This window comes from Aegilops tauschii, chromosome 2, assembly GCF_002575655.3.
Source record: "Aegilops tauschii subsp. strangulata cultivar AL8/78 chromosome 2, Aet v6.0, whole genome shotgun sequence".
NCBI classification, from domain to species: Eukaryota; Viridiplantae; Streptophyta; class Magnoliopsida; order Poales; family Poaceae; genus Aegilops; species Aegilops tauschii.
The window spans coordinates 159953405-159977703 of NC_053036.3; the positions used below are offsets into that span (position 1 = coordinate 159953405).

At 45.6% G+C, this 24299-nt stretch overlaps 1 protein-coding gene across 1 annotated transcript; it reads left to right on the forward strand.

Annotated features, from left to right (window-relative positions):
- The first annotated feature begins 18445 nt into the window (after positions 1 to 18445).
- LOC109782990 (glutamyl-tRNA reductase-binding protein, chloroplastic) lies at positions 18446 to 24085 on the forward strand. The gene is made up of 12 exons (XM_020341618.4): positions 18446 to 18849; positions 18973 to 19038; positions 19926 to 20012; positions 20468 to 20566; positions 20860 to 20955; positions 21099 to 21164; positions 21240 to 21330; positions 21830 to 21897; positions 21987 to 22052; positions 22863 to 22913; positions 23434 to 23498; positions 23796 to 24085. The coding sequence occupies exons 1-12, from the start codon at positions 18628 to 18630 to the stop codon at positions 23848 to 23850; spliced, it is 1032 nt and encodes a 343-aa protein (XP_020197207.2). The 5' UTR covers positions 18446 to 18627; the 3' UTR covers positions 23851 to 24085.
- Positions 24086 to 24299: the final 214 nt, after the last annotated feature.

A 24299-nucleotide genomic window follows, 5' to 3' on the forward strand; every position in this document is an offset into this window, starting at 1 on the left:
CACACAACAATTGATCTCTTGATCTCTTAGCCGTGTGCGGTGCCCCCCTCCACCATATTCCACCTCGATCATATTGTAACGGTGCTTAGGCGAAGCCCTGCGTCGGTAGCAACATCATCACCGTCATCACGCCGTCGTGCTGACGGAACTCTCCCGTGAAGCTCTGCTGGATCGGAGTTCGCGGGACGTCATCGAGCTGAACGTGTGCTGAACTCGGAGGTGTCGTATGTTCGGTACTTGGATCGGTCGGATCGTGAAGACGTACGACTACATCAACCGCGTTGTGCTAACGCTTCCGCTTTCGGTCTACGAGGGTACGTGGACACACTCTCCCCTCTTTTTGCTATGCATCACCATGATCCTGTGTGTGCGTAGGAATTCTTTTGAAATTACTACGTTCCCCAACACGTACAGCCCGGGGACGTCTCCTCCTTCTTGATCCAGCATGGGGGAAGGAGAAGTTGGGGAAGAGCTTCGGCAGCACGACGGCGTGGTGGTGGAGCTTGCAGTTCTCCGGCAGGGCTTCGTCAAGCTCAACGGAGGAGGAGGGGGAGGGCTGCGCCTTGTATGTGGTGCTGCTGCCCTCCCTCCACCCCTCTATTTATAGGGCGAAGGGGGAAGGGGGCTGGCCCCTCTAGATGAGATCTAGAGGGGGGGGGCGGCGGCCAAGGGGAGGGGGCTTGCCCCCCCAAGCCAAGGGGGGGCGCCCCCTTTAGGGTTCCCCCCAACCCTAGGCGCATGTGTCCTAGGGGGGATGGCTCCCAGCCCACTTAGGGGCTGGTTCCATTCCACATACAGCCCATAGGGCCCTCCGGGGCAGGTGGACCCTTCCGGTGGACCCCCGGAACCCCTTCGGTGGTCCCCGTACAATACCGATAAACCCCCGAACACTTCCGGTGACCGTATGATGACTTCCCATATATAAATCTTCACCTCCAGACCATTCCGGAACTCCTCGTGATGTGCGGGATCTCATCCGGGACTCCGAACAACATTCGGTAACTGCATACTATTTCCCATAACAACTCTAGCGTCACCGAACCTTAAGTGTGTAGACCCTACGGGTTCGGGAATCATGCAGACATGACCGAGACATCTCTCCGGCCAATAACCAACAGCGGGATCTAGATACCCATGTTGGCTCCCACATGTTCCACGATGATCTCATCGGATGAACCACGATGTCGGGGATTCAATCAATCCCGTACACAATTCCCTTTGTCTATCGGTATGATACTTGCCCGAGATTCGATCGTCGGTATCCCTATACCTTGTTCAATCTCGTTATCGGCAAGTCTCTTTACTCATTCCGTAACACATCATCCCGTGATCAACTCCTTAGTCACATTGAGCTCATTATGACGATGTCTTGCCGAGTGGGCCCGGAGATACCTCTCCGTCACACGGAGTGACAAATCCCAGTCTCGATTCGTGCTGTAACACCCCAAAATTTTGACCTTATTTTTATTAATTAAAATTTTGCCAGGGAATTAAATTTTTATTTTCTGGATTTATCTTTTGATTTCAGAACCTCTCTTTTCTTTAATATTGTGGAGTTTTTACCTCAAGTGGAAACTTTCCAAAAATATTATTGGACTTGTACACTCTCTCAATAAAACAATTCTTCATCAGTGGATTTATTTGCATAATAGTTTTTCCTGAGCTTTATTCTTTTAAAATGATTTTTCCATAAATTTGGAGCCTCTTGTGCACTGCAACCATTTGATAAATGCATTTAAAATTTTCACCAAAATTTGGGGATGTCATGTGATGTTTCCACATCACTTTTATGCAAAAATATCTTTTGGTCATTGGAGATTTTGAGCTCTACACCAAATTTTCAAATCTGGTCCAGTAGGTATTTTTGCACTACAACCTATTTAAATATTTCTTTAAAAATTCTTCCAAGTGTGAGATGTCAGTAGATGCATATACTTCAACTTTATGCATTAACCCACTGGTGTTCTTTGAAAAAAATTGAGCAAATCATCCTCATCTTCATTCTGGTCCAGTTTGGCTTTTTCTACTGCAACCCTAATTTATTTTGCTCTAGTGCCCATGAGCTTTTTCCTGCTTGTAGTCCTCCATACAAAACCCTTAAGTCCAGGAGAGTGGACCCATTGGAGTATTTTTGGTTCATGAGATGATAGCTTTTAGTTTCTGCTCAAAATTGGTTTTCTCAAATATTTGCACTAACAAGTTTCTGGTCTTGACCAACTAACCTTGCCACCCTCTTTATCATCTAAAGAGACACTGGTCTGGAGTTTTTGGCCACCCCAAGAGTTGCCTAGATGCTCATGGCATTCTGTCGAGCACCTTGCGTTCATGGACAGCTTTGGCATAGTTTTATGTTTGCACTATGATCTTGCCCCTCTGGACAAACCAGCATGTCCACTAGTCTCCTAGCCGCCACTGACCCAGGCCTGCTAATCCCCAGCCTCATCTTAATCCTCTAGCACGCCCTGGCATTACGTCGAGCACGTAGCGTGCGTGCGCTGGGCGCGGCCAGAGCGCGCGTTTTGCACGTGCGTGCGCACGGGTCGCCGCGTCCCGCCCCTGGCCCTTGCTCGCCTGCAGAGCCACGCCCTGCCCTCGCCCGCTCGCCAGAACCCTCCAAGCCACCCTGGCGCCCTGCAGCGCCACCGTCAGAGCTCCCTTGGCGGCACGCCGGCGTCGGCAGCAGCTCCTGCCGTGGACGGCGCCGCCCAAGCCACCCGCGCGCGCCAGCTGCCCCCTGGAACAGCTCGAGCTCATCCACAAACTCGTCAGCAAGCGCTCGTCGCCCTGCAGCTACAGAACGGCGGTCGCCGGCGTTCTTATCCACGGCCACCGCAGAACCGACCTCGTCCAACTATAAATAGGAGTCCCCGAGCTCGTCCAGACCCTCAGGCGACCTCAGGCCATCCCCCTAGTGCTCCCCTAGCCGCGGATTGACCGGAAGAGGCCGTCTTCCTCATCTCCGGCAGGTTCGGCCGCCGCCGCCCTCCGGTCCATTTCGTCGCAAGCAAGGCCTCCCTAGTCCTTCCAGCGCCACCGACCGACTCCCCTTGACCGTGCGAAGCTGCCCAGCACCTCAAACTCGCTCGGGAACCACCGTAGCCCAACGCCCCTAACCTTCCGAGGCTGTCGTCCGCCGCGGAGCTCACCGCCGACGACTCCCTCCATCCCCGCCACCTCCTCGACCACCGGGAGGACCGCCCTGGAACCTCGGATCCATCCCTGCCCTCCGGAGCCCGCGAGGAGCCGCCAATCGCCGGCGTCGATCGCCGGAGTCCCGCCTCCGCTCGGGCAGAGGAAGAGGAGGGAGAGGCGACTGGTCAAACCTGACCAGTGGGCCCCGTGGACCCACTGTCAGTGACCCCGAGCCGGCCCGCGCTGTTTTAAGTGAAAGCGTAAACCCAGAAGTACGTCTCCTCCGTCTCGAAAGCGCATTTCTATTCGAACCGTTTTCTTTTCTGTTTTATTTAAAAACAGAACTTTGACTGGCTATAACTTTTAAAATATAAGTCCAAATGACTTGATTCTTTTTCTGTTGTTTCTCAAATTCTGTCTAGTTTATTTTAGTATTTATTTAAAAAAATTCCAAACAACTTTTTTGTTCTGTTTTGAAACTATGTGTTAATTTGGATAGTTTCAAAAATAGGATTTTTGGAGAGGGGAGAAAACTTTCAAAAGTTCTGGAATGCACCCTGCCTCTCCACAACTTGAAGGCAAGCATTCTGAATCCTGGCATAATATTTTTGTGTGTTGTTTGATAGGTTTACAACACCACCTTGACATGGAGCATTCGTTATTTTATGTGACGATACAATCATACGCATGAGTGCATAATGAAGATTCTTTGCTGTTAGAAATGGATATGCTGGTGATAGTAATCATCCTCGTAAGCTTCTCATGCATACCGGAAGGAAGCCGGGAAAGTCTCTGTCTTGGGTAGACACGAGCTTGTCCCTAGTTCCTCGTCGAGACGAGTGTGTCCGGTATGGCATGATGAGGTAGGATGAGTGGTGATTCTATCGGTTAATTGAAATATATTTGTTATGCTAATCATACAGGGAATACTTGGACCTCCTGAGTCGGCCGTAGATCGAGTCTTGTTCTAGTAACCCCCATACTTGTTTCGTACTACCACTTGTCCCTGCCGCCGGTAGGGTACGGTTCAGTAAGTTGTCAACCCCTTCAAGCACACACCGTACAAAGAGGCCATGGTGGAAGATACCGGAGGCATCCGGTAGGCATGCCACCTGGTCTGGGGGCATGGGTGTTTCCGGTTGTAGCCGAGGGGAGTGGCTTCCCTAGTTTGCGCGCGTGATCCCATGCTAATCGAGGTTGTAGCCTCCCCACTTAGAGTTTTGCTTGACAGGTGTCGTGGGTGATTCCAGACACCGGTAAGTTAGGCTGGTGTGTGCGGTCAGGTGTGTTTTCAATTAAAAGACCGTAGGCGGAATTAGTCCCGAGGGACTAAATAAATCCGTTACTCGTGGGTAAAGAGTACACCCTCTGCAGAGGTTAAACCTATTCGAATAGCCATGTCCATGGGTAAGGACTACAGTCTGAGATGGGTTTAGTGTCGGTCTTAGTGTCGGTCTTCGGAGGAAGAGCTGCTAAACCAGAACATTGATTATGACCTGTGACATATGAGGATTATGATTATTATTATTGTGGACTAACCATTTACATTATTTGAATTATTGAGTATCCCTGGGACGGTTCTACCTCCTGGATATTCACTGTGATCATTCATATATAAGCCCTTTATGTGGTGTCGCATAGACGCCCGACTGTGGCATGCTTGTTATTTCTTTTATTTATAAGCCCTTTATGTGGTGTCGCTCGGACGCCCGACTGAGGCATCATTTATCTTATTATCCTTTCGAGGCGTCGCTTCAGACACTCGATCGGTGTATTCTATTTCTACTCCCGTATTGCATATTCATATTTTGTATGAACAACCTGCATGCGTGCATCATGGATTTTGTTTATTTCGTGACTGACGTTATGATCATAGAATATTGCGGAGCATGATTATCCCTTGTTATATTATACCCGTGTTCATAATGTTTGCGAGTACATTCAAAAGTACTCACTGGCTTGTCCCTGGCTATTGTCTTGGCCAGATTTCTCGCATGGAGAGGAGCGTTGCGATGACAGCCCCGGAACCTACGCAATGGTGATAGCAGCCTCGCGAAGATAGGAGTTATCCAGGTCAGCTGTTCCTGTGGGAAATGGAGTCCCATGGCCACAGATAAACCACAAACCGCTTCCGCCATCAACCACTAGAAACCAATTGTTGTACTCATAGGCCACAATGGTCTTGTACTACATATTTTGTACTTTGCTTGGAATTTCTGTATCAAGTTGGTGCCTCATCAGCTAACAGTAATCCTGGGGCTGGTGAGCACAAGGGCCATTTTCTGGGAAATTAATATCCCGAAAACCGGTCCTGACAAACTTGGTATCAGAGCCAGGCTGACCATTGGCTAATCCTATCCTAGCCAGGTCAATAAACCTAGGTTAACCAACCCACCAGACCATAACCCAACCCCGCCAAGCTTCTTGTGTAAGATAGCCACACAGTGACCCCGACACCTTTTTGGCAGTCGGTGCCCAACCTATCAACCTAGCCCATCGATCACGCGCCAGTGACCTTCGCCTAATTAGTCTCTTTCGCAAGCGTGCGAAGGAAGGCTCCGTCTCCTTTTTCTATAAAAAGGGCACGCTAGCCTCAACACAGCACAACACAGCCTCTTTCCCAAACCAAGCTACGATGCCTGGACCCATTGTTCATAATGAGACCACAACAACCAACCTTGGAGGTTTTGTGACCGTGCTCGCAAACCTCACCCGCCGTGCCTATGCATTAGAAGAGCCCCCAGAATATGTTGTGTACCAAGGACCCATGAGCGGTGAGAGTCGTCAATTCTGGGCCACTGTACACATCTATGGTAGGGGTCTATCGCCAGAACGCCCCTACAGGTTCACTGGAAGGACAACTTCCTTTGAGCCACAAGCCATCCAGCTAGCTGCTCGAGAAGCTATAGTTCAACTCCGGCACTTCTCGCCCAGAGTTAACTGTCGCTCGTTCTACTACTACCCTAGTCGTGATGGGTATGGTAGGCCGCCCCAGGTTGCCAACGGAGATCACGAGACAGATCCTGCATTGTTGCATCTTGTGCGCTATGTAAGTGCACTAGAGGAACTGTTCGATCAAATCACCCTTGATCTGATCGCAGCTCATGGAGAACTGGTTCGCTGAGCCCCGGCAAGAGGAGAAGATGAGCCCGAAGCCGACAACCCAGTCGTGCTGTTCGGACACCCGATCGAGTCCTTGAGGTCTGCCCCAGCCATCGACCAAAATGCTTTGGTGTCCCCAGAAGTGCTTCGTCGCCTTTTGGGAACACGCTCCAACGGGATTGTGGCCAACAACCCCCGCGATGGTCATCATCGCTACCCCGACCCTGCAGCCCCTCAACCTCATCCAGCTAATCCCGACGGTGAAACCCGTGGAGAAGCCTCGACATCCACAAGGCACGCCCGCTTAGATATTAACGAAGTAGACTAAGTCGCTTGAGTAGTACCGAGCCTTAGTATTTCTACGCCTTGTAATTGTGTGATCGTGTATCACCATTATTAAATGTTGTCTGCTTGTGCGCCCCTATTTTTGAATAGTAGCCATGCATAAGTACGTCAGCGTACAGTTGCATTTTTAAATTCCGGGCGCAGCTACCAAAACCACCCCGACGACACCCACAGCAATGCGTCACATTTATGAGATATGTGTATCTGTGGCATTGACCCCGACCCCAAGAGTAGAACCGACAAACTAGTTACCCTTCACCGCGGTAAGTAACCCAGCCCCAATGCTATATAAAAGGCCACCTCGTGACCTTGCCAAGTACCCCTCACCTTGTGCACAACACTCACAACCATTTCTTTGCCATGCCGACCCCCAGTATTTATCTGAGAACTCCAGACGCAACCCCAGGTAGTTTTGTCAAAATATTGTGGGACTTTACCTGCAGTACCATGAGTGCTATCCATCCACCCCAGTACGAGTTGCTCAAATCGAGGATCACCCCTTCCACCTCGAAATATTGGGCAGTGGTGCACATCCCTCCCGCAAACCCAAACCAAGACCCAACGGAAGTCTCCTTCGTGGGGAAATCCATGCCGACTCCGCTTATGGCCATAGAAGCCGCTGCATACGAAGCGCTTGCTCGTCTTTGATTCGCGGTACCCTATGCCTGTGAGCGAGGGTATTATTACTTTCCGAGTCGTGCAGCACCCGGAGAAGTGGCATCTTTTCCCGGTGGACCAATTGAGAGAGACCCGGTACTGGCCAACCTTGCCCAGTATGTTATCGCTCAAGAGCGTTTGACTCAGCGGGTAATGGGTTATCTCCAGAGCCTCGCTGATTTAAATCCTCAGATCGCTATTGGCAGACCACTGAGGCCTGACCAGGAGAGACGCATTCATCGGCTAGTCAATCCGCTTCCCCCGATAGAAGAGGAGTGCGCCCCAGTACCAGAGACGTTTTCTCAGGACCCTGTCCATTTACCGTTTTTATTGTAGACGTCACCGCTATGTTTATCATCCCAGTATTTATTTATGTGTTGTAACTTGTACGTGGTATCCAAAATTTGTGCGACGGATCAAATATTTGGTTTCAATTATGTGAGCAGTTTTACTGCTGTTAATTTTGATTTAACTAATTTTCACTCGCAATAGATTCTGAAGTGGGATTTCTTTCCCTGAGTTGCTGCAGCATATACCTCTTCACGGCATAGATTTTTATTCACGCAACACCATAACAACAGACTCACAACCACAACCACTCGACCTCGTGCGCTAATTACAAATACTCGTACATTTTTTTCACCTAACTGTTCACACCCGAGCACACCACAGTCTCAGTAGGAGAGAGTTGTGAGTAATTATTCGGGTGCAAGTGGCCTCCAGCACACCAACAGCAGTTAGCACTTGATGCCGCACCTAATCCTCGTGATCACCGCCACCGCGAAGAGCTAACACTCGAGCGGCAGCATCACGACGATCATCAAGGATCATCGCGCACAAGAGCACGGAGAACCCCAGCAACGTCGCCAAACCTCCGCACATCAGGACCACGTACCGGTCCGGCATCTCCTCCGCCATTAGAGCCTCGTCCCGAGCTCCTGCAATCAGAAATGGAGGAGAATGAAGGAGAGGGAGAAGCGAGGCCAGGTGTGAGGAAGAAGAAGGAGCACTGCGATCATTTTATAGCTCGAGATCGGTGTACGGTGGGCGAAGTCCACCAGCACCGCTCGTCGCTCGATTGCCGGTGTTCGGAGGCGAATCCGCGAGCAGTGCCGACAGTGCACTGGCCCGCGAGGTGAGTGCACGCTGCACCGGCAGCTAGCATGCCGCGCACTACCGCAGTATGGCCTAGATGCCCTACGCGCTAGACGTCGCCGGTGGAGAAAGCGCGGGAAAGCACGCGAGAGAGAGGAAGAAGAGAAAGCCAGAGGTAGAAGAAGAGACTGAACGTGGACCCCGGGTCCACCTATCAGCCAGAGGGAGCACTGTGCTCTCGGGTACGACCAGCGTATTATAATGCTTTAGAATTTTATTCTAAATTTACTGTAACCAAAGTGGAAATATCTCGTTTTTCCCCCAACCATGGATTTTTCCACGCAACGCCAGTATACCACATTGTAGTTTTACACCACTTATTGCCCTCTCACTCTAGATACATTTTATTGCATAAGTAGGATGATTTTTTTTGGTTAGAGCGATGTTTGTTCAAGACAACTTTTAGCAAATCTCGAGGACGAGATTTTTCTTAAGGGGGGTAGTGTTGTAACACCCCAAAATTTTGACCTTATTTTTATTAATTAAAATTTTTCCAGGGAATTAAATTTTTATTTTCTGGATTTATCTTTTGATTTCAGAACCTCTCTTTTCTTTAATATTGTGGAGTTTTTACCTCAAGTGGAAACTTTCCAAAAATATTATTGGACTTGTACACTCTCTCAATAAAACAATTCTTCATCAGTGGATTTATTTGCATAATAGTTTTTCCTGAGCTTTATTCTTTTAAAATGATTTTTCCATAAATTTGGAGCCTCTTGTGCACTGCAACCATTTGATAAATGCATTTAAAATTTTCACCAAAATTTGGGGATGTCATGTGATGTTTCCACATCACTTTTATGCAAAAATATCTTTTGGTCATTGGAGATTTTGAGCTCTACACCAAATTTTCAAATCTGGTCCAGTAGGTATTTTTGCACTACAACCTATTTAAATATTTCTTTAAAAATTCTTCCAAGTGTGAGATGTCAGTAGATGCATATACTTCAACTTTATGCATTAACCCACTGGTGTTCTTTGAAAAAAATTGAGCAAATCATCCCCATCTTCATTCTGGTCCAGTTTGGCTTTTTCTACTGCAACCCTAATTTATTTTTCTCTAGTGCCCATGAGCTTTTTCCTGCTTGTAGTCCTCCATACAAAACCCTTAAGTCCAGGAGAGTGGACCCATTGGAGTATTTTTGGTTCATGAGATGATAGCTTTTAGTTTCTGCTCAAAATTGGTTTTCTCAAATATTTGCACTAACAAGTTTCTGGTCTTGACCAACTAACCTTGCCACCCTCTTTATCATCTAAAGAGACACTGGTCTGGAGTTTTTGGCCACCCCAAGAGTTGCCTAGATGCTCATGGCATTCTGTCGAGCACCTTGCGTTCATGGACAGCTTTGGCATAGTTTTATGTTTGCACTATGATCCTGCCCCTCTGGACAAACCAGCATGTCCACTAGTCTCCTAGCCACCACTGACCCAGGCCTGCTAATCCCCAGCCTCATCCTAATCCTCTAGCACGCCCTGGCATTACGTCGAGCACGTAGCGTGCGTGCGCTGGGCGCGGCCAGAGCGCGCGTTTTGCACGTGCGTGCGCACGGGTCGCCGCGTCCCGCCCCTGGCCCTTGCTCGCCTGCAGAGGCACGCCCTGCCCTCGCCCGCTCGCCAGAACCCTCCAAGCCACCCTGGCGCCCTGCAGCGCCACCGTCAGAGCTCCCTTGGCGGCACGCCGGCGTCGGCAGTAGCTCCTGCCGTGGACGGCGCCGCCCAAGCCACCCGCGCGCGCCAGCTGCCCCCTGGAACAGCTCGAGCTCATCCACAAACTCGTCAGCAAGCGCTCGTCGCCCTGCAGCTACAGAACGGCGGTCGCCGGCGTTCTTATCCACGGCCACCGCAGAACCGACCTCGTCCAACTATAAATAGGAGTCCCCGAGCTCGTCCAGACCCTCAGGCGACCTCAGGCCATCCCCCTAGTGCTCCCCTAGCCGCGGATTGACCGGAAGAGGCCGTCTTCCTCATCTCCGGCAGGTTCGGCCGCCGCCGCCCTCCGGTCCATTTCGTCGCAAGCAAGGCCTCCCTAGTCCTTCCAGCGCCACCGACCGACTCCCCTTGACCGTGCGAAGCTGGCAGCTCAAACTCACTCGGGAACCACCGTAGCCCAACGCCCCTAACCTCCCGAGGCTGCCGTCCGCTGCGGAGCTCGCCGCCGACAACTCCCTCCATCCCCGCCACCTCCTCGACCACCGGGAGGACCTCCCTGGAACCGCGGATCCATCCCTGCCCTCCGGAGCCCGCGAGGAGCCGCCAATCGCCGGCGTCGATCGCCGGAGTCCCGCCTCCGCTCGGGCAGAGGAAGAGGAGGGAGAGGCGACTGGTCAAACCTGACCAGTGGGCCCCGTGGACCCACTGTCAGTGACCCCGAGCCGGCCCGCGCTGTTTTAAGTGAAAGCGTAAACCCAGAAGTACGTCTCCTCCGTCTCGAAAGCGCATTTCTATTCGAACCGTTTTCTTTTCTGTTTTATTTAAAAACAGAACTTTGACTGGCTATAACTTTTAAAATATAAGTCCAAATGACTTGATTCTTTTTCTGTTGTTTCTCAAATTCTGTCTAGTTTATTTTAGTATTTATTTAAAAAAAATCCAAACAACTTTTTTGTTCTGTTTTGAAACTATGTGTTAATTTGGATATTTTCAAAAATAGGATTTTTGGAGAGGGGAGAAAACTTTCAAAAGTTCTGGAATGCACCCTGCCTCTCCACAACTTGAAGGCAAGCATTCTGAATCCTGGCATAATATTTGTGTGTGTTGTTTGATAGGTTTACAACACCACCTTGACATGGAGCATTCGTTATTTTATGTGACGATACAATCATACGCATGAGTGCATAATGAAGATTCTTTGCTGTTAGAAATGGATATGCTGGTGATAGTAATCATCCTCGTAAGCTTCTCATGCATATCGGAAGGAAGCCGGGAAAGTCTCTGTCTTGGGTAGACACGAGCTTGTCCCTAGTTCCTCGTCGAGACAAGTGTGTCCGGTATGGCATGATGAGGTAGGATGAGTGGTGATTCTATCGGTTAATTGAAATATATTTGTTATGCTAAACATACAGGGAATACTTGGACCTCCTGAGTCGGTCGTAGATCGAGTCTTGTTCCAGTAACCCCCATACTTGTTTCATACTACCACTTGTGCCTGCCGCCGGTAGGGTACGGTTCAGTAAGTTGTCAACCCCTTCAAGCACACACCGTACAGAGAGGCCATGGTGGAAGATACCGGAGGCATCCGGTAGGCATGCCACCTGGTCTGGGGGCATGGGTGTTTCCGGTTGTAGCCGAGGGGAGTGGCTTCCCTAGTTTGCGCGCGTGATCCCATGCTAATCGAGGTTGTAGCCTCCCCACTTAGAGTTTTGCTTGACAGGTGTCGTGGGTGATTCCAGACACCGGTAAGTTAGGCTGGTGTGTGCGGTCAGGTGTGTTTTCAATTAAAAGACCGTAGGCGGAATTAGTCCCGAGGGACTAAATAAATCCATTACTCGTGGGTAAAGAGTACACCCTCTGCAGAGGTTAAACCTATTCGAATAGCCGTGTCCATGGGTAAGGACTACAGTCTGAGATGGGTTTAGTGTCGGTCTTAGCGTCGGTCTTCGGAGGAAGAACTGCTAAACCAGAACATTGATTATGACCTGTGACATATGAGGATTATGATTATTATTATTGTGGACTAACCATTTACATTATTTGAATTATTGAGTATCCCTGGGACGGTTCTACCTCCTGGATATTCACTGTGATCATTCATATATAAGCCCTTTATGTGGTGTCGCATAGACGCCCGACTGTGGCATGCTTGTTATTTCTTTTATTTATAAGCCCTTTATGTGGTGTCGCCCAGACGCCCGACTGAGGCACGATTTATCTTATTATCCTTTCGAGGCGTCGCTTCAGACACTCGATCGGTGTATTCTATTTCTACTCCCGTATTGCATATTCATATTTTGTATGAACAACCTGCATGCGTGCATCATGGATTTTGTTTATTTCGTGACTGATGTTATGATCATAGAATATTGCGGAGCATGATTATCCCTTGTTATATTATACCCGTGTTCATAATGTTTGCGAGTACATTCAAAAGTACTCACTGGCTTGTCCCTGGCTATTGTCTTGGCCAGATTTCTCGCATGGAGAGGAGCGTTGCGACGACAGCCCCGGAACCTACGCAATGGTGATAGCAGCCTCGCGAAGATAGGAGTTATCCAGGTCAGCTGTTCCTGTGGGAAATGGAGTCCCATGGCCACAGATGAACCACAAACCGCTTCCGCCATCAACCACTAGAAACCAATTGTTGTACTCATAGGCCACAATGGTCTTGTACTACATATTTTGTACTTTGCTTGGAATTTCTGTATCAAGTTGGTGCCTCATCAGCTAACAGTAATCCTGGGGCTGGTGAGCACAAGGGCCATTTTCTGGGAAATTAATATCCCGAAAACTGGTCCTGACACGTGCCAACTCAACAGACACTTTCGGAGATACCCGTAGTGTGCCTTTATAGCCACCCAGTTACGTTGTGACGTTTGGCACACCCAAAGCATTCCTACGGTATCCGGAAGTTGCAGAATCTCATGGTCTAAGGAAATGATACTTGACATTAGAAAAGCTTTAGCAGATGAACTATACGATCTTGTGCTATGCTTAGGATTGGGTCTTGTCCATCACATCATTCTACTAATGATGTGATCCCGTTATCAACGACATCCAATGTCCATGGTCAGGAAATCGTAACCATCTATTGATCAACGAGCTAGTCAACTAGAGGCTCACTAGGGACATGTTGTGGTCTATGTATTCACACATGTATTACGATTTCCAAATAACACAATTATAGCATGAACAATAGACAATTATCATGAATAAGGAAATATAATAATAACCATTTTATTATTGCCTCTAGGGCATATTTTCAATAGGCGTCACAGCTGCGGCAATACCGACTATTTTTATACCTAGAGTGTTAGTACTGCTCAGGCCTTCGCAACGCATCCTGAAGGGACCAATGCTTGTACCGCTCTGCAGAGCAGTACTACCGCTCATTGCAAAATCCGCATAACGGTTAGATTTGAGGCTCTCCTCGAAAACTTGGGAACGTCCAATATTTGTTTTGTGTGTGTGTTTTGATTCCACCCGTACCTTCCAACGCAACCCCTCTAAATAGTACGGATTTTCTACGACCAAGGAAATAAAAGTGCCGGAAACACCATCTTTGATATTTTCCTTCCACAGGGGAACTTAACAGTCTTGTGCCACTTCCAAAATATGCATGTGTAGTTTAAGCACATGGTTAGTCTGCAAAATGCGTTGTCATCAACACCAAAACCATTTATGGTGGGAAATGTCCTTTCACACATTATCACATGCTGCCTTAGTCATGCTAGCCTTGACGTTTGTGGGTGATATGGTCGGCGAGGAGGAAAGCAATACACGATGGAGTTTTCCAGAGCCCGTCATGAACACTTTTATTTATCAGCAATTTTATCGTTGAACTTGATAAAGTGGGGCTGAAGCAAACATTGTTGGGGAACGTAGTAATTTCAAAAAAATTCCTACGCACACGCAAGATCATGGTGATGCATAGCAACGAGAGGGGAGAGTGTCGTCCACGTACCCTCGTAGACCGTAAGCGGAAGCGTTATGACAACGTGGTTGATGTAGTCGTACGTCTTCACGACCGACCGATCCTAGTACCGAACGTACGGCACCTCCGTGATCTGCACACGTTCAGCTCGGTGACGTCCCATGAACTCACGATCCAGTAGAGCTTCGAGGGAGAGTTCCGTCACCACGGCGGCGTGATGATGGTGATGATGAAGCTACCGACGCAGGGCTTCGCCTAAGCACCGCTACGATATGACCGAGGTGGATTATGGTGGAGGGGGGCACCGCACACGACTAAGAGATCAATGATCAACTTGTGTGTCTATGGGGTGCCCCCCTCTCCCGTATATAAAGGAGTGGAGGAGGGGGAGGAGGTCGGCCTCCTAGGCGCGCCCCAAGGTGAGTCCTACTCCCACGGGGAGTAGGATTCCACCCCTTCCATGAGTAGGAGAAGGAGGGAAGGAAGGAGGAGAGGGGGGGAGGAAAAGGGGGGGGGCGCTGCCCCCCCCTTCCTAGTCCAATTCGGACTAGAGGGGGAGGGGGCGCGCGGCCTGCCCTGGCCGCCCCTTCCTCTCTCCACCAAGGCCCATGAGGCTCATTACACTCCTCGGGGGGTTTCGGTAACCCCCCGGTACTCCGGTATTCGTCCAAACTCTCTCGGAACCCTTCCGAAGTCCAAACATAGTCATCCAATATATCGATCTTTATGTCTCGACCATTCCGAGACTCCTCGTCATGTCTGTGATCATATCCGGGACTCAGAGCTACCTTTGGTACATCAAAACACATAAACTCATATTACCGATCGTCACCGAACGTTAAGCGTGCGGACCCTACAGGTTCGAGAACTATGTAGACATGACCGAGACACGTCTCCGGTCAATAACCAATAGCGGAACCTGGATGCTCATATTGGCTCCCACATATTCTACGAAGATCTTTATTGGTCAAACCGCATAACAACATATGTTGTTCCTTTTGTCATCGGTATGTTACTTGCCCGAGATTCGATCGTCGGTATCTCAATACCTAGTTCAATCTCGTTACCGGCAAGTCTCTTTACTCGTTCCGTAATGCATCATCCCGTAACTAACTCATTAGTCACATTGCTTGCAAGGCTTATAGTGATGTGCATTACCGAGAGGGTCCAGAGATACCTCTCCGACAATCGGAGTGACAAATCCTAATCTCGATCTATGCCAACTCAACAAGTACCATCGGAGACACCTGTAGAGCACCTTTATAATCACCCAGTTGCGTTGTGACATTTGGTAGCACACAAAGTGTTCCTCCGGTACTCGGGAGTTGCATAATCTCATAGTCATAGGAACATGTATAAGTCGTGAAGAAAGCAATAGCAATATACTAAACGATCAAATGCTAAGCTAACAGAATGGGTCAAGTCAATCACATCATTCTCTAATGATGTGATCCCGTTAATCAAATGACAACTCATGTCAATGGCTAGGAAACTTGACCATCTTTGATTCAACGAGCTAGTCAAGTAGAGGCATACTAGTGACACTCTGTTTGTCTATGTATTCACACATGTACCAAGTTTCCGGTTAATACAATTCTAGCATGAATAATAAACATTTATCATGATATAAGGAAATATAAATGACAACTTTATTATTGCCTCTAGGGCATATTTCCTTCAAACATCGCATGTGTTAACTGGTCCAAGAAGGGAGGCTCCAATCTGCCCAAAGTCCCCTCCCACTAGCTATGGAAAGATGCATGTCGATGCGAGTGTGACAAGGTCATGTAGTGGAGGTTATGCGAGACGGTATGCCGCGACGAAAATGGCAACTACTCCCTCCGTTCCAAAATAGATGACTCAACTTTGTACTAACTTTAGTACAAAGTTGGGTCGTCTATTTTGAAACGGAGGGAGTACCTGGGAAGCTCGACGCTAGTCATAAATGGCATTATGTATGTGTCCACACTATAGGCTATCGGATACTATGAGGGTTTGTCGCTCGCGGATGATCTCATGTTGCATAGCTTCGTCATCGCATAGAATTCTAAAAAGATAGTAAATGACATTATCAAGGGCAATCAAAGGACGATATGGCTCAGTCATCAATGAGATCAAGTTGCAGGCTATGATATTTGAAAGTAAATTATGTTTTGAAGAGCATGTAACTAATGCAGAAGCTAATAGTTTAGCAAAGTTTTCTCATACGTCATGTCTGGCTAGTCCAGACCCATTGCCCCTTATGTATATCACTTTTCATCGATTTCGATCAATAAAGCTTGGCGATTACCCCTTAAAAACATAGCAAATCCTATTGGACACACATTGCTTCAAACAGTCGAGCCAATGCACAGCGAGTAATCTGGGCTAGTCCATTTAGCGTTATGTACAGGAGATTACCTGTTCCGATTTTGGGAACCTTCTAGAAGGCAGCTGGACATTTTTTTGTAGTTGGTTCATTTTGGGTTTTCTTTTCTTTTAAAAAAATTCTTTAGAATATTTAGAGATATTTGAAAAAACATATTTTTATTGTTTTTACAAAATTTGTTTGAAAAAATCAAAAAACTTAAAATCAAATACATGAAAAATGTTCCATTTTTTAAAAAACTTAAAAATTGCTCACGTTATGAAAAAACTAGAGTTTGAAAAAATTCTATAATTTTCTTAAAAAGTTTGTAAATTTGGAAAAAATATAAGTTTTTTAAAATAGAGTATTCGAAACAAATGTTAAATTTCTAAAAAATGTTCGTGTTTTAAAAAATATTTAGATTTTCCAAACATATTTTTAAATACTGACCAAAAAACCGGGTTCAGTGTTTTCTGTTAGCTACAGTGCTTCAATATCTCAACAGTTGTACGAAAGAAAAACACAAACCGACGCTGGTGGCTTAATGCGCCGGCCTGGTTTGCGCGTGTCTGTTAGAATGGTGGGCATTTTGACGCAAGGAGGGTCACATAGCAAATCCTATTGGACGCCGATTGCGTTAAATAGTCGACCCAACGGAAGAGTGATCTGAGCCGACCCATTTATCATTACTCAGAGGTTCCTGATCGTTTTTTCCTTTTTTTTCTTTGCAGGTTTATTTCGTGGTTTTCTTTTCTTTCTTTGAAGAAATTCAAAACATCTAGAAAATTAGTGCGGAATACTAGAGTTTCTTTTTTGTGTTTTAAAAATTTTGTTCATTAACTTCAAAAGATGTTCAATGTTTGAAAATTTTATTGTGTTTTCAAAAACATTATTTCATTTTTAGAAATAGTTTTCAAGTTTTAGAAAAAGTTAAAATGTTTGAAAAAATGGAATCATTTTCTAAAATTGTCCGCAAGTTTCAGAAAAATGTTTGAAAAATGTTCGGGGTTTCATTTTTTTTTCAAATTTGTTCGCATTACCTAAAAATGTTCATGGTTTTTAATTTTTTTTGAAAAAATGGGCTCATTTTCCAAAACTGTTCACAAGTTTAGGAAATATGTTTTGGTTTTTGAAAAATGGGGTCATTTTCAAAATCGCATTTCCCTAAAATGTTTAAGGTTTTTAAAATGTTCAAAATTTTGAATAGAAGTTCATGTTTTAGAAAAAACATCGATTTTTTTTAAAAGTTCACGTTTTCAAAGCAAATGTTCACTTTTTTCCAAAAAAAAAATCGCTAATTTGAAAAAAGATGTTATAATGTACAAAAAATGTTCATGCTTTTAAAAATGTGTTTGATTTTACTAACATTGTTATTGTTCTCGAAAATAATTTAACTTTTTATGAATTCAACATGAAAAAGGGGTGCAACATTTTTTGGTTCTTGAGAGTGCCTTTTGGTTCAGTATAGTGACTTCTAGGTCTCTGCATTGCTTCAAGGTTGCTACAATGTATGAAAGAAAAATGCGGACCGATGCTGGCGGCTTAGGATGCATTTGGTTGAATGGATTGTTCAGGATGGGTTGATATCGTACCAAACAAACAGTTATTTGGTTAAAGCACTTGAATGGTTCCGACCAAAAGAGGGAATATGCCCTGAAGATACCGAACCATCCCACCCCAGAAAATCGACCGGACCGAGCGACCCAATCCCTATTTGGCTCCTCACATGACTATTTTATGTAATGATCTCTCTACGTCCTATGAATATTTTATATGTGATGACCACATCCAAACCACCTTTATCCCTACAGCCAAACAGAAAATGGATTCATCCCACTCATCTTAACCAAACCCCAGAACTGAACCATCTCATTCACAAAATTTGGATTTTTTGTTAGGAAATTCACAAAATTTGGATGGTCGCAACCCACTCATATCCACCAACCTAAACACACTCTTAAAGGCCGGCCGGGCTCGATCATGCCTGTGCGAACTGGGGGCCTTTTAATGCAAGGAGCGTCACATAGGGGCTCCCGCTCAACAGAGCCATGTAAGCCGGGCCAGATCAGTGCATTAAAAGACTCCAAAAGAAAAAGCCGTGTAAATCTCCGGTCAGGCCAGATCAGTGCCACTCAACCGGCCCATCTGGGAATCATTCAAGCCGGGCCGAGGTGCTCTTCTTCCCCACGCTCGCGTGTGCCGTGCCGTGCCGACCGAGCGACCACCGAGCGGCCAGCGAGGCACCCCCGCTCCACGCACACACACAGAGACCCAGACCCGCACACACCAAGGCGTGCACGCAATGAGGCCCTTCCTGCTCACGCCGGTGGGCGCCCAGCTCGCGTCGCCCCCCTCGCCGTCAACGCTCTCGCGACTGCTCCGCGCGCTCCACCTACAAAACCGCCATGCTCACGCCATCCCCGCCCCCACCTCCTCCTCCTCCTCGTCGCCCCTCCTCCACCCTCCCCGCCGCAGCACTAGCCGCCGCGGCGATCGCTTCCTCGCCTCCTCCTCGCCCTCTCAGGTCCGTCCGGCCGAATTCCACTTGATTGAGGGGTGGTCTCGGACCAAGTGTTCGATGGAATGCCTCCCCTGCGGTGATTGTGGATTTGGCTGATGGCGCCCCGCCGTTTTGTTTGTCTTGCAGATGGCCGCGCCTGCTGATGCCCCCGGGGGATCCGCGGACGCGTTCGAGGTGATCCGCGCTCACCAGGTGCGGCTCTTAGCCTTGGTCTGACTAGTGATCATGTAGTTACTAATTTACTACTCCCTCCGTCCCATAATACAATAGTGCCAAAAACACTCTTATATTATGGGACAGAGGGTGTATGTGGTAATCCGAGGACGCGATAGCTGCACAACTTCTAAGACTAAAAATTGGGTGCTCTGCTCAGTACCATGGGGAATTTCACAAACTTAAGGCATCTTTTTTTCAGAACCATGTGTTGAGTATATGTTACGGAGTCTGATAGATTATCAGGAGGATTAAACAGTAGTCTGGAATAGGCTTAAAATATTATTCATGTGTAACTAACTGAATTTTTTAAATTTAGTATGGTGGGGGAGGAATGTCATCGACGATTAACAATGATAGGGAAGGTACTTGGTGCTTTTCTTTTCAGAACCATGTACTTGGCATGTGTTTATGGGCCAGATTAATTACCAGGAGGATTACTGTGAAATAGGCTTAAAATTGTTCCCTGGTAGTGATTTTCTTCAACAATTAGTGTGACAAGGAAAAAAATATCATCATCAATAATTTAACAACGATATGCAGAGTTTTCCTCCACAATAGTCGACATATTCCAATACTGTGGGAGTTTTTTATCTGTCAACCATTCATCAGTATTCCCTACCCAAACCACCATCAACCGGAGCAACTTTGCAAAATATGCCCTTTCCAGTTCCTATTAGATATTTGAATGATCAGCCTGTGGAACAAGTACGTGCAACATTTATGACCGGTCTTAGCAAATACCATAAGTAACAAGTTACAAAGTTGCCTTGGATTTTAGTTAAGAGGAACTCTCACGATTGTTGGTTTTAATCTTTTGCCATCTCGAGATCTTTTTTATTCACTCAACATCATCATGATTATAGGTAAAAGCTGCCCGGCTTCCTCCTGTTGAAGAAATACGAACTATTCTGGACCAAAGTGTCCGAGGTGTTCTGGCTACCCATTCTCAGGTATGCTAGAACTATTATTGCATTTGCAGTCTAGTGAACATGCATTGGCCAGTCTTTTCCCGCTTCGTCCTTTTAGAATTCTATTGAAACTGGCAAGTAGTGATTGCTATGTGGATATGTAAAACAGCTTCTCTTGATTATTCAAACTTACTTTTTTTTCTTAAACATGCTTGATAACTCCAAACTTACCTTTTTCATTAAACATGCTTGATAACTCCACTCCTCAGTTCTCGCTGAAACGTGGCATGTGCTTGGCAAGGTACCTGTTGTATATTTAGTGCATCGTGATATATAGTTTTCTACCATGCCATACTGGCTGGGATAGTCACCTTCCAGTATGTGCCTTTTCTGCTTTGTGAATGGCAAAGGCAAATTATAATTTTCTTCTTTTTCCTTCTATTGCCAATTAGTTGATTACAGGAAAATAAAATTATAACGTGTCATTCTGTTTACAGGAACATGTGGGTTATCCATCTGGTTCAATGGTTGATTTTGCGTGCGATCAAGATGGTTCCCCCATATTAGCAGTGAGTAGTTTAGCAGTTCACTCAAAGGTATGCCAGTATTGTGCTCTCATGATTATGTATACATATAATACTACCTGTCGACACTGTTCTAAGCACATGGAAACCCTATGCATTTGGTGACTTAACTCAAACGCACATGATAACACTGACAATGGCCGGAGTACTGACATGTAAATGCGGACATAAAAAACAAAATGGATAAACATGAAAAGTATAAAACGCATGGACAGTGTTCTGTGAAAAGAATAGGGTGCTGGTCTAATCTACTAAATTCACAATAGCTTCTGATAGTTATGTCTTTTGTTGCCACCATTTTGCAGAATCTCGCAGGAAGTACTAAATGCTCACTTTTGGTTGCCAAAGACCCAGAGGACAGAAGAGATACTGTAATCACTGTATATGGCGATGCTACACCTGTAATTCCCTCCTGTCACTTGCCCCATATATTAGTGTGCTTATGTCCTGATAAATTTCTTAACTCGATATTTATTAAAGCATACTGTATACGTTACCTGATAATTGTGTGTTGGCTCACTTTGTATTTGGTTCTGTTCCAAAGGTTCCCGATGAAGAAAAAGATGCAGTGAGAACTGCATATTTACGGAGACACCCTGAGGCCTTTTGGGTATGTTTGTTGAACTGTTTCTAAAGTAACTGAATAATATCGTACTAATTTCTGATGGAAATTTGCCAAATCAAGGTTGACTTTGGTGACTTCCGCTTTCTGCACATCAAACCAAAAGCTGTACGTTATGTATCTGGGGTTGCAACAGCTATCCTTGGCTCTGGAGGTTTGTGACCCGCCTTTTTGGTTAAAACTACTTATAGTTAGAAGCCTGCATAGCCTTTCTGACCAGAAGGTCAAGGTTCTACACGGCTGTTAATTTGTTTTTGAGTTGCTATGTAATGTTCCTGTAGCGCTCTTGCGAAAATTGTGAGTTGCAATACGAGAACCATGAAAAGCAATATCCTGAATAAGAAAACAGAAACCGAGGAAACTATAAGAGTAAAAACTAGTAGCCTCTCGTGTTATGTCATTCTCTTCTCCTTTTTCACTCGATGTTTCATCCGAAGTTAACGACCAAATTTTCTCTATGTCTATTCTATGATATTCCTATATATATAGGATATATGTTGTCTAATATGACACCCCATCTGTGAAAGGGATTGGATTCGTGACTTGCACTTGTGCTCCTATAGTTTGTTTTTGTGACCTAAATGTCAAATTATGTATGAAATGCAATATGATTTGTTATGATGGTCCTTGAGAAACCTTCTCCACATCCCCAGAATTTAGTGCTGCTGAGTTCAAGGAAGCAAAAGTGGATCCTATATCTCAGTTCTCCGCTCCTATTGCAGTACGTTTTATATTTGCTTGACTTCACACTAAATCTATTGATCTTCAATTGGCATATTTATGCTCAAGTTAGCTGCATGTATTCCACAGGGTCACATGAACAAGGATCATGCTGATGATACAAAGCTCATTGTGCAACACTCAACGTCTGTTAAGGCAAGTACAATATAAATCTTACTTAAGTGGTATCTGGTCATGAATGCGAGCGACTCTGCAAGATATACTAGAAAACAAGTCTTAGCTATATTAGTTTGTGAGACAGTTATACTATTTATCTTCTGTTCATTCCATACTTAAGTTTTCTTCTGTAACTAAATAACCAGTACTCCCTCTGTCCCAAAATAAGTGACGTGGCTTTAATTCAAATTTGAGCTAAAACCACGCCACTTATTTTGGGACAGAGGGAGTACTATTTTAGTTATTGTATGGTGTGTGCTCGGTCACCGTGATATATTTAGTGTGAAGAGAGGAATGTTTTAGTTCAAGCATATGATTCCTACTTTTTGTCCCAAACATGAGATAAAAAGTGCAAACATCACACCGAGCTATGCAAGTCTTGACTCAGGAAAACAGCTTCGCGTCTAAATTTATAAACCAGTTTACAAATTAAAAAAGCAATAAGTTTTATAATGTAGTCTCTGTTTATCTGCTTAGTTTATCGGGCACCATGAACTATTATAATTTCAGTGTGCTGAGTCTGCAACATGAACACTTGGGTTTAGAGTTTTAGCATTGCAAAATACAGTTTGTCAGTGCTAACTGCTGACAGACTATGTAATGTCCGTCTTTTATTTAGTAGTAGCACATAGCAGTATAGCACATGAGTTCTTTTTTTTTTTACAGTAAACACATCTATGCCTTGTATCACTCTTTTCATTTTCTTGATTTTGACACTTCTAGACTTTTACCAAATGTTATTGTTTCCAATTAAATATATTGACGGATGACAAATGTAAGCTATTTCAGGTGGATTTTGCTTCTATTCTGGATGTGGATAGCCTCGGTATCAATGTGAAGGTAACAACCCTCTCAAAGCTGGTCTCGGTTTTCTTGTATAGACCTCTGTTTAGCCCCCCCCCCCCCCCCTCTCACCCACACACCCTCTGTTGTAAATATCTCCTTGTGTTTTTAATAGAAAATTACTGTCGAGGCCTCCCTCTTTAAAAAATGGGAATGTAATAATTATACAAAGGCTATGTCTTTTTTTTGTTTGCTAAAATGACATATCAATGGATCATAGTGATGTCGTCTTGTGAATGCTTTTCTACCCTCAGCTCCGATACTCAACCAGTAAATTGTCATATGCACTGTATTACCGGTTTTGACGGTTTCATCAGAACTGAATTCGAAATAGACAATTTATTCCTAAGGGATGGTCTTTTTTTAGTGGATAAGGGCTGTTCTTTGGTTGGACAATATGTACTATGCTTTCATATCTTTGAATTTACTTGACCGGACCTTTAATGTGCCATGCTATATTCTAGTCAAAGCCAACCGGTGTGGCAACATGGTAATTGACACTTTCCTTCTCGTGCAGGCTGGTTATGATGGAACTGTTCTGAAGCTGCGAATTCCCTTCCCTAGACGTGCGCAAGACAGAAAGTTAGTCCCTGCTCTATTATATTTTCCCCATAGTTATAATTCGTGTATACTCATTTCTCCATTCTGCTCTATACTTATATCTGCTACTCTCTTTGTAATCTTGTTTTCTAAATTGGGTTTATACACGAATACATGTTCCTTTCTTTGGGGATGATCATGCATTTTCTCAACACTTAGTTGTTCATCAAGACCTCCCAGGTCTATATAATATGCTGAATGGCGGTTTAATTGGTAACTAGGACATGCTTATTCTAATTATTTGATTGACTGACTCTAAACGGTCCTGTGCTTTTACAGGGATGTTAAGACACTTATTGTGGAAATGCTACAGGCTGCAAAGGCCTCATCCTGACATGCTGAATGACCTCTTTGTTCTGGAACGCGGTGGCGGCGTCCATGTAAAAAAGAAAGCCCTAGCCATAAGAGCTTTCAGGTTGCTCTCCAGTCTCAGCGTCAGCGAAGATGGATGATCCACAGAAAATTCCATGGTTTCATACATCATTCAACACCATTGTGACAGCGAACTTGTGTGAACTACTTCCAGTCAAACTTCAAGAAATGCAAAGCGACTTGTATATTGTACTGAACTGTTTTGCACTCATACACGACTGAAGTTGTTGTCATGTCGGTCTTACGTGACTTGTACTTTGATCTTTATGATATGAATGACACGTATTACCATGCAAAAAAAAGGGTCATCTCATTGGAGGTTTCACATGTCAAAAATTAGATACTGTCTTTCCCTTTATGAGTTTTTACCATGTGAACTGGGAAGCTGACGAGCTGTAAGATAATTTGCTC

Excerpts from the sequence above, each read along its gene's own strand:
- LOC109782990 (XM_020341618.4), top strand. The coding sequence starts at position 18,628 with ATGAGGCCCTTCCTGCTCACGCCGGTGGGCGCCCAGCTCGCGTCGCCC. Across the intron at positions 18,850-18,972 it reads CCTCCTCCTCGCCCTCTCAG|ATGGCCGCGCCTGCTGATGC; the intron begins GTCCGTCCGGCC and ends TTTGTCTTGCAG. Across the intron at positions 20,013-20,467 it reads TTCTGGCTACCCATTCTCAG|GAACATGTGGGTTATCCATC; the intron begins GTATGCTAGAAC and ends TTCTGTTTACAG.